Source organism: Ovis aries, chromosome 11, assembly GCF_016772045.2.
Source record: "Ovis aries strain OAR_USU_Benz2616 breed Rambouillet chromosome 11, ARS-UI_Ramb_v3.0, whole genome shotgun sequence".
NCBI classification, from domain to species: domain Eukaryota; kingdom Metazoa; phylum Chordata; class Mammalia; order Artiodactyla; family Bovidae; genus Ovis; species Ovis aries.
In genome coordinates, this window is record NC_056064.1 from 33,778,814 (window position 1) to 33,789,488 (window position 10,675).

At 47.1% G+C, this 10,675-nt stretch overlaps 1 protein-coding gene and 1 non-coding gene across 2 annotated transcripts; one reads left to right on the forward strand and one right to left on the reverse strand.

Annotated features, from left to right (window-relative positions):
• Positions 1 to 1,642: 1,642 nt before the first annotated feature.
• On the reverse strand, positions 1,643 to 1,714 carry TRNAW-CCA (transfer RNA tryptophan (anticodon CCA)). Its single transcript has one exon. It is a non-coding gene; the product is annotated as a tRNA-Trp (tRNA).
• A 3,979-nt stretch (positions 1,715 to 5,693) lies between these two features.
• Positions 5,694 to 6,986, forward strand: LOC101109027 (BCL2/adenovirus E1B 19 kDa protein-interacting protein 3-like). Its single transcript, XM_015098426.4, has one exon. The coding sequence runs from the start codon at positions 5,735 to 5,737 to the stop codon at positions 6,392 to 6,394; it is 660 nt and encodes a 219-aa protein (XP_014953912.2). The 5' UTR covers positions 5,694 to 5,734; the 3' UTR covers positions 6,395 to 6,986.
• Positions 6,987 to 10,675: the final 3,689 nt, after the last annotated feature.

Here is a 10,675-nt window from a genome sequence, read left to right on the forward strand (position 1 = left end):
TATCGCTGCATATATTTGATATTAACATTTAGAAGGTCATACTAATTCTATTAAAGTTAATTAAAATCTATTAATTCCTTTTGTTTCATGTAAATCTCCTGTACTCAAACTGTACAGTAAAAACATACATAAATTTCACTGACAATACGCAAGAAGAGTTATTCAAAGTGGTATAAAAAGCCATTTTTGAGAATCACCTTCACCGTGTTTTCTGGTAATGTCCATAGATTATTAGCTCCTGCGACCAGGTCATTCTGTGTCTGTCTTTCCACGTTCCTTTCTTTTCTGGTCATGAGAGTAAGGGAAACTAAACAGCTGTAGGTGAAGTATGGATCCTGTGGGTTTTATTCTGTTTTCAGGAACCCAGAGGAGTCTTTTTACATTGTTATTCACAAAAGTAAGGGCTACTCCCTTTGGATCTAATCTCTCAATTCTTCCAACCAGGTGCACAAAAGGCACAGGGAAATCTCCCCAGTACTCCCTTGGTCCCTCATTGTCTCCTGCGAAGAACCCCTTGACATGTTTTTCCTTTCCACTTGTGATGTCTGGGCTTGTACGGATGTGCTCCTGGTGGCCTGCACTACCAGCCTTGTGCTTGCCTAGTTTCAAGGCAGAAGAGAGAGCCAGAGTCAGCAACAGCGACATGGATGATTGAACATAGAGGAACTTATGCCTCTGAAGAAAGTCCTGGAGCTACAGCACACCGTGTGCAGTGGACAGAGAGGTGGACAGGTGGACAGAGAGGTGGACAGGACGGCTGCCTTCTCCCCCGGAAGGGGAGACTGCAGTTATAGGGGAAACTGACCTCAGGTGGGCTCATGAGTTACCAGGGAGACCAGCAGAGGGCAGCCCCTCACTGCCCCTGTGATAAACTGGGTCCTGGGACCACTAGGCAGGAAGGTCAGTCCTGAGCGCAGGGTGTAGGGGAAGTGGGCCCTGGTCCAGCAGCGGATGGACAGAGAGTAAGAGAACAGCCACCCTGAGCTGCCTGAGCCTACAGTTCCTCAGGCCCTGCACCTCTCCACCCGTCTGCAGGCACAGATCTAATCCTGGGGATTTATTCGTCATTTGAGATTTGAAACGCTGGCTCTTTATGGCTGGCCCTTCTGCCCACTCCAGGGCAGGGTCAGTCCTGGTCTCTCTCAGGATCGTGCTTGCCACCCGCTAGCGGGTCCCAGCACCTGCGTGGAAGCCGGGCTCCACCTGCCCGGGCATCTCCGGGCATCGGAGCTGCGCAGAGCTCGGCCGTCAGTCCCCAGGTCCGGGGCGGGGGGATTAAGAGGGGGGCGTGGTGGGAGCACGAGCAGCCCCCGCCGCGGGTTCCAAGGCCATCAGACCTGCTGACTGGACCTTCCAGCCGAGCCCGCCGAGGGGTCAGACACCTGCGGAATCCGCGGGGACACCTGGAGGGGAGACGTGAGTCGGGCGGGAGGGGCTGACTCAAGAGGCCCGGCACACAGCCCATGGCAGGTCCCGGGAGGGACCGTGAGCATCAGCTCTGTCTTCGCGACGAGAAGAAAAAGGCCCCACGAGCCGTCAGGGCGGGCGGGATAATACACCTGCGCAAGATCAAATCTCTTGTGATGGGACTCGACTCCACTCCTTCTGCTGCCCCTGTACTTTGGGAGGAAAAAAGCCGATCTGACCCCGACGTGACTTGAACACGCAACCTTCTGATCTGGAGTCAGACGCGCTACCATTGCGCCACGAGGTCACAGAAAACAGGAGCTGCCCGGGAGCTAAAGGCCTCGGCGAGGCTGCGCCGCCGCGCGGCAGAACGCTGGCGCTTCATTCATCCCGCCCCGATTCGGAGGGCGGAGCCGAGTCCATGCGCATGCGCGTCCCAGGGAAGCGGTGCCGCGAGCTAGTGCGGGGCGGAGCGGATTTCTGGAGGGCGGGACTCCTTTCAGAGAAGCCCCCCGCCCGACTCCAAGGAAAGAAAGCGGGTGGGTAGCCTGAAGAGTCAGAACTTGATAAACGAGCTTGAAAACGCAACGACTTTACTATTATTTTTACTTTGCAAGTTAGTTCATTGCATTTGTCAATTTTTAATTGAAGTACAATTGGTTTTAGAGTTTTCCTGGTGGCTTAGTGGTCAAGAACCCGCTTCCCAACGCAGGAGACCGAGGTTCGATCCCTGGCTGGGGAAAATCCCCTGGAGGAGGACGGGGCAACCTGCTCCGGTATTCTTGCCTGGGAAATCTCATGGCCAAAGGAGCCTGGCGGGATACAAGTCCATGGGGTCACGAAAGAGTTGGACACGACTTAACAGTTAAACAACATAGTTGATATATAATTATTGTTTCTAAACCATAGAAGTAAACTTTGTCTTTGAGGAAAATCAGAACAGTGCCTGGAAGAAAATTGGAATCTCTGACCATCCACCACCCAGAGATATTGATTGGGGTTTGTGTTTGGTTTTTTGTTGTTGTTGTTGTTTTTTTGTTTTGCAGATTTTTTATCAGCTACCTCTACTTCCCAAATCCGTTATTGAACTTTCAAGTAATGGGTCGTATACACCCAGAAGGGCTTCCCTGCTGGAGGAGTGGGTAAAGAATCCGCCTGCAATGCAAGAGACACAGGTTCAATCCGGAAGATCCCCTGGAGAAGGAAATGGCAACCCACTCCAGTATTCTCGCCTGAAAAATCCCTTGGACAGAGGAGCCTGATAGGCTACAGTCGAAAGGGTCGCAAAGTGTTCGACAAGACTGAGCAACTAACACACACCCAGAAAAGCAACCGTGAATTTTCACAAAGTGATAATGTGTATCTGGCTCCCAGACAGAGAAAGACCTAAGCATCCTTCTTCCAGTGCATTTTTGAGATGAGATTATACTGTACATAACGGGTTGTTTTTTTTTTATATTCTCACTTGTCACTATATTGTCCCCATATGTTAATACATTTCCTAGCCTAATTTTAGGGCAGGGCTTCCCAGGTGGCACTAATGGTAAAGAATCCTCTGCCAATTCAGGTGATGCCAGAAATGAGGGTTCAATCCCTGGGTCAGGAAGATCCGCTGCAGGAGGAAATGGCTACCCACTCCAATATTCTTGCCTGGAGAATCGGATGGACAGAGGAGCCTGGCAGGCTACAGCCCATAGAGTTGCACAAAGTAGAACATGACTGAAGCGACTTAGCACACGATGTATCGTAATTTAAAGGGCTCACTGATCACTTCATGGGAATCCTGAGTCCCTGCTTTTGAACAGTACTTTTTCCTTTTTATTGGATAAGAAAGGCAAAACTATTTAATAAATGAGTAAACATGCTCCTAAGTTAAAAAGGTAGAAGTAAGAAAGAGCGCTCTCCTGGCCTGATTAAGAACAAGAGGTATCAGTTAATTCAATAACTAGGACATCCGAAGGTCCTGGCATTCTTTAGAGAAGGAGAGAGGGAAGCCTTTGTGGGAAGAAGGAAAACTGTGTCTGGTACTCTCGGGTAAAGCTGGGGCTGGGGGGTGGGGGGGCAGTGTGGGTTGGAGGGAGCAGGTGAGACCACCGGAGCTTCTACTTGTCAATGGAAAGGGATTGCGGCAGTCTTTGTATTTGTGGCCACGTATGACATTGGGAGCATTTGGGGTGGACCCAAGGCCATCAGGGCATCAGAGATTGGAGCCTCTGTCCCCGATCTTCCAGGAAAAGGGCCTGCCAGCCCGCAGCACCATTGCTGGTTCCATGTCCAGATGCCAGGGAGCCAGAGCCCCGAGTCACCTCCTTATCAATTTTGATGGCCCAGGGGTGAAGTGTACCCTGCTGGGGGTGGTGGGGGAATGGGGAGCCAAGAGAGCGGAGGGAGTGAACGAGATCTGGTCGCAGCTTCGGGCTGGTCACTCCCTCGCGTCCCTCCTCCCCGCAAGCCTCCAGCCCTGGCCGAACAGCAAGGTCACTGTGAGGAGGAGCCAGTGCCTTTCCCACGGATGTCGAGGGCCCAGAATCTCCTGGAAAGAATGCCTTAATACAAGGAAAAGTCAGATACATTCTTGAAACCCAGCTCAGAGTTCTGGATACTCAGGCCCGGGCCCCTCCTCCTGGGATGTTGACGCAAACCTTAAGTGTGATTGCGCTGTTCGTAGGCCCCTACAGGCCAGTGCGGTTTTAAAACTAAACTCCATTATGCCAAAAAAAAAAAAAAAAAGAGAACGAGAACAACAAAAAACTCCTGCAAAATATAGAAATTTTCAAAATGACAAAACAGTCAATGTCCAATAAAATATAAAAAAAAAAGGATAACTACCATCAGTAACAAAGGTGTGTGGGGAAATAGATATTCTCACTCAGGACTGGAAAAGAACATGAAATAGCTGTTTGGGTTGTAATGTGGCACATGTTTTAAAAATGCTTCTGTCCAAACATCTGCTCTTCTAGAGAATAGGAATAGATACTAAAGAACCAGTTAAGGATGTATGCAAAGATGCACTGTCCAGATTGTTCTCATCAGAGCTGTGTTGGTGACAGTGAAACCCAAGATCCACAGCTCAGTCTAATTTCCAAGGGAGTGAGCACAGGGGCTGGCCTTGGCAAGTGCTTGTGTTTATGAGCTCCCTGAATAAAGAGACATTGTATTGAGACTCCAGGGGTAACTGTTATGGAGGAAGAATGCAGGGATGGGACATTTCATTGTTCATTACAAGGACTTCTCTGGCAACCCAGTGGTTAAACTTTGCCTTCTAATGCAGAGTGTTGTTCTGCCAAAAGTTTTAACTTTCATCTCAGGTTCAAAGGATTTGTTAACAAAATTAATCACTTGTTGCAAACAAATGAACAATACCAGTATTTATTAGAGAATTATCTAGCTTACTTTCAATATATTAACATTAAAAGAGAAATAGAAACAGCGGAGGATACATCATTAGACTGGGTTGTAACCAACATCCAGACTTAAACAGCACTGGGAAATCCCGTGTCACAGCAAGTCCGGAGTCTGAACTGGGAAAATGTCCCAGGCAGTGAGTCCACTTTGTGGGTGAGACTTCAAAACTTCAGTTCTGAGATTCCTGCTTAAAATCCCAGGCCACAGACTGATATAGCCATCAATCTGTGAGCAAACTTCAGCTCTGGTTTCATGTTAATGCTGTCTGTTTTATCTTATGAGCATTGACAGTCTCCAGGCCCAGGAGACTGGTTGGATCTCCAGGGCTCAGGAGAATTCCAAGACTCACTCCCTATCTTATCTATGATGCCGCCCAGCTGGCTGGTAAAAGTCGGTGCAAGTGCAGGCAGGCACGTAGCCAGGGTGGCATCCAGGCAGATTAGGGACAAGTCAGAGGCCTGCTCTGCTTTCTTTGTCTCTGAAACCTGAACAAGGCTTCAATCTTAATTCTCCTAACAGCGGTGCAGCTTCGATCCCTGGTCCAGGAGATAAGATCCCACATGCCTTGCAGCCAAACAAACCAAAACATAAAACAACAGAAGCAATGTTGTAACAAATTCAAGAAAGGCTTTTACAATGGTAAAAAAAAAAAAAAAAAAACAACAACTTAAAGCATTTTTTCATTAGATATATTAGAAACCAATGTTGGGTAATCTGGAGGCCCAGGCCAAGGACAGGACTCCTCCAAGCTGTGGCCTCCTGATTAATTGAGAAGAAAAGCCACTACATCCCATGATGGGAGAGGGATGCCTCCGGCCGTGGCACAGAGGTTAAAAAAAAAAAAGAAAAATTAAAGTTTTAAAAATGCAGATTTGGGAGACGGTCTTTGCTGCGGGGCTGCAGCTCTTCCAGCCGCCAGACAATGTCGTCTCACTTAGTAGAACAGCCGCCGCCCCCGCACAACAACAACAATAACTGTGAGGAAGGCGAACAGTCTCTGCCACCGCCTGCCGGCCTCAACAGTTCCTGGGTGGAGCTCCCCATGAACAGCAGCAATGGCAATGATAATGGCAATGGGAAGAATGGGGGGCTAGAGCACGTACCCTCCTCATCCTCCATTCACAATGGGGACATGGAGAAGATTCTTTTGGACGCACAGCATGAATCCGGACAGAGCAGTTCAAGAGGCAGTTCTCATTGCGACAGCCCTTCCCCACAAGAAGATGGGCAGATCATGTTTGATGTGGAAATGCACACCAGCAAGGACCATAGCTCTCAGTCAGAAGAAGAAGTTGCAGAAGGAGAGAAAGAAGTGGACGCTCTGAAGAAAAGCGTAGACTGGGTGTCCGACTGGTCCAGTAGACCTGAAAACATTCCACCCAAGGAGTTCCACTTCAGGCACCCTAAGCGTTCCGTTTCCTTAAGCATGAGGAAAAGTGGCGCCATGAAGAAAGGGGGGATCTTCTCCGCAGAGTTTCTCAAGGTGTTCATTCCATCTCTCTTCCTCTCCCATGTTTTGGCTTTGGGGCTAGGCATCTACATTGGAAAACGACTGAGCACACCTTCTGCCAGCACCTACTAAGGGAGGAGAAGAGTCCCTGGGCCAGCGTGTGACTTGTGAAGTGGTGTCTTGTCACAGTAGTTTATTTGAACTTGAGACCATTGTAAGCATGACCCAACCTACACCCTCTTTTTACGTATCCAAGTTCCAGTAACTCTCAAATCCAGTATTTTATTCCAACTCTGTTGAGGCATTTTACTAATACCCTCATTCCCTTTTTGGCCTGTAAAACACTTTAGAATTTCCTAATAAGAGTTTACTGTTGTTTAGAAATTTGCAAGGGCTTCTTTTCCGCAAACGCCACCAGCAGATTGTAATTTTGTCAAGAATGCCATTGTCTTCTCTCAGTACCACCAGACCTAGACCTGCACCATTCGTGGTATAAATCTTACTCTTACAAGATAACCCACCTGTCTCTTCAAATGAGACCAGGTTGCAAATGATACGAAAGCTTTGTTGTTTTGTTTTTCAAGACAAAGGCAAGCTTCCCTAAGCTTGAATTTATAGTTATGAAAAAAGAAAACAAAAACAAATAAAACAGACAAACTATAACACAAGGAAAAAAAAATATCCTGGGCAATAAAAAGTTATTTTAAACCAAAAAAAAAAAAAATGCAGATTTGGGGATAATGGAAGAAGTTTTCACATACTGAGGTATGAGAAAGTCATTCTGGTTTATACAGGAGTTAACTTGAATTTGATGCTAACCAGAACAGCCTGTTTGGAGCCTATCAAATGTACATTGTACATCTGCTTTGATCATTAACACGTTCACAGACCAGAAGCAAAGAATGTCCATGTTTAAAATATATAAATATTAAAAGACTCCCCGCCTGCGACGCCAGTGTTGGTTTCTCCTTCCGTGGTAAGACTCCCTTCCCAGGCACCAAGGCCATTCTGACTCGCTGTATATTGGCTCATCTGCTTTTTGAAACCTTGAAGGAATGTACCCCAGACTTGTTTGATGTCCTTTGTTCTGACAAGATATAAAACTGAGCTGAAAACCACGCTGCTCCGAAGCAGCTCCTCCGAGGCTGTCTCCAGGCTACAGTCTGTTTGACTCAAATAAAACTCTTGTCATTCCTGTTATACTCTGGTTATTATTTGTGTCGACAGAGTCTTGAATTTCAGGCATTTCTATTTTCATGACAATTTTGTATTATGCCAGGTTTTCCTTCTTTGCTCTGTGCCTTGAAAACCTTGATTAGGAAAAAAAAAAAAAAAAAAAAAAAGCCCTCCTTCAACACAGGAAAATTCAAGAGGATTATAGTTGAAACCAGTCTGCACCTCCCTGCCTGTCTTTTCCTTTTAAAGCTTCTGTGACCCTCTTAGGTTTTGGTTTTGCTGAGGATGTGGTTTGGTATAAACCCAAGTAAGTCTGGCTGATCTGTCAGGGCTAGAATGTCTTCACTGAGCTAATGAGAAAGGTTGCCATGCTTGTTTGTGGTCAGGGGAGACTGGGGCAGTGTGGATGTCCTTTACCTTGGAGACGGAGAGCTGAAAGCAGAAAGTTCCATCTACGGTCATCAGCTGTGGGTGCAGCTAGCGAGGATGAGGGTACTGTCCAGTTACTCCATGTGACAATAAGTGTGACTTTCTCAACTTTGCCCCATGTGACAGTGTTGACTGTACTTGTTTCTGGAGATGTTCTTCAGCCTGGAGATTTTTTTTTTTTAAATTTATTTGGTCTTAGTTGCGGCACTTGGGACCGTCAATCTTCTATTACTATTAAAAAAAACTTTTTCAGTAATTAATTTATTTATTTTTGTCTGTGCTGGGTCTTCATTGCTGCCTGGACTTTTCTCTAGTTGAAGCAAGTGGGGGCTGCTCTCTAGTTGTGGTGCATGGGCTTCTCATTGTAGGGGTTTCTCTTGCCATGGACTACACGCTCTAGGGCTCAGCAGTTATGGATCCTGGACCAGGGACTGAACCTGTGTCTCCTGCCTTGCAAGGTGGATTCTTTGCCACCGAGCCACCAGGGAAGCCCTTCTTTTCCTTTTTAAAAATATATATTTGTTTGTTTATTTGGCTGCATCGGTCTTGGTTGTGGAATGTGGGATCTAGTTCCCCAACCAGGGATCAAACACAGGGTCCCCTGCATTGGGAGGGCAGAGTCTTAGCCACTGGATTACCAGAGAAGTCCCCAGCCTAGAGAGAGCCTTGGCATTTTACTAAATCAAAGACCCTCCGGCTGTCACTCACCAGATGCAGCTGTGTGCTGCACACACAGAGAGGCCTTGATGATAGACAGGGCACTGAAATTCCATCAACAGTCAAATGGAGACAGTGCCATCCCCTGGGAACTAAAACCCCTGTCTTCCAACATGAAAGAATGACAAAAGGAAGAGCCTGTCCCTATTCATCAGGATTTAAATATGGGTTTAAACTTAGACAAAGAACATTACTGTGGAAGGTTCCCTCTACCAAGGAGGTGGCAAGCGTACCAGTCCTGTCTTTGCCACTATCTGTGTGACACCAGACAAATCACCCAACTTTTCTTTGCCATGGACTCCTCAATTCTAAGAGCTTCCCAGAGGGCTTAGTGGTAAAGAACCTGCCTACCAATGCAGGAAACAGAGGAGATGCACGTTCCATCCCTGGGTCTGGAAGATTCCCTGGAGGAGGAAATGGCAACCCACTCCCAGTATTCTTCCCTGGAAAATCCCATGGACAGAGGAGCCTGGCGGGCTACAGTCCATGTGTTGCAACATGCCTCAATCTAAACTGTGATATAACCGGAGTAAGAGGATTGTAAGCCAAGTAATGCTTTGAAAACGAGCTCCAAAGAGCACAATATGTTTCTAAAAAAATTTTTTTTAGTTGCAGCAGGGGGGTATCTAGTTTCCTGACCAGAGATCGAATCTGTTCATCCCACCCCCTGTATTGGGAGCTCAGAGTCAACCTACAGGACCACCAGGACATCCCTGTTTCCTGATTCTTAGAGTGTCTATTAGGCTTCCATGGACATGTCAGAGTTCATAACCATGGGGCTGTCAGGACTGCCCAGGGCTATGGAGTGAGATGTGATTTAACCTAATGCTGGGCTCTCTCCAAGCACAAGCAGTAAGCAAGCCTGCTGTCCGTACTTACTCAGAGTCATGTAAGCTGGAAAATGGGTACCTCACAGCCCCTATTCCACCTTACATTCTTGTGTTATTTCTCTCCCTCTCAAAAATGTATTGTTCTTCTCTGATTAGGGATTAGTGGAGTCCAACCAAATCACCCTGTTTGGGTCCCCAGGATAGCCAGTGTGACCTTGTATTATCTGACGGATATGTAAATCGGGGAATCATCATCACAAAATGATTCATAAACCTACTCTGAGTCATCTGGAAACTCAGATCTTTGCAATTTTATCACTTTTCTGAGGACCTACCACGTCCCTGGCACCGTGGTACACATTTCACTCTTTGGCTGCATTGGGTCTTTATTGTGGCTGCTCGGCTTCTCTCTTTGCGGAACATGGACTTAGCTGCCCTGTGGCAACGTGGATCCTAGTTTTGGGACCAGAGATTCAACCCTCATACCCTGCGTTTCAAAGGTGAAATCTTAACCCCTGGAGCACCAGGGAGGTCCCAGTAGGTATTTTATATGTCACCTCATTTAGTCTTCACAACCTGAATTCTTCATGGAACTCTGCCTTTTCCTATGATTGTATGGTCTGTCGGTCCCCATAAATGGCTGCTCTCTTGCTCTTGGTACATCCCATGCCCCACTGGCCCTGCCTCACCCTTATGCTATGCAAAAGATTGCTTCCTTTTTTTTTTTTTTTTTTTTTACTATTTATTCATTTATCTGCTCAGGTCTTAGTTGCAGCATACAGGCTCTTCATTTCACACAGGGACTCTAGCTGTGGCTCATGGGCTTAGCTGCTTCGTGGCATGTGGGCTCTTAGGTCCCTGACCACAGATTGCACCTGAGTCCCCTGCATTCTTAACAACTGGACTGCCAGGGAAGTCCCTGCATCCCCGTCTTAATCTGCAAGTTTAATAAGGAATCGCCAGCATGATCAGGCTGTGTGTGTGTTAGTCTCTCAGTCGTGTCTGACTCTTTGCAACCCCTTGGACTGTAGCTTGCCAGGTTCTGCTGTCCATGGGATTCTCCAGGCAAGAATACTGGAGTGGGTTGCCATTGCCTTCTCCAGTGATCAGCCTGACCCCCAGCTAAAATTTGTTCTAGCCAAAGGACCAGAATGGCTCCAGTATGTTTGGTCATCATCAGGAGACATCAGCCTTCATGACTGTTGCTAACCCAGAGCTGTGTGGAAGTCCCCCTGTTGACCAAGGGGGCTTCTAACATCAT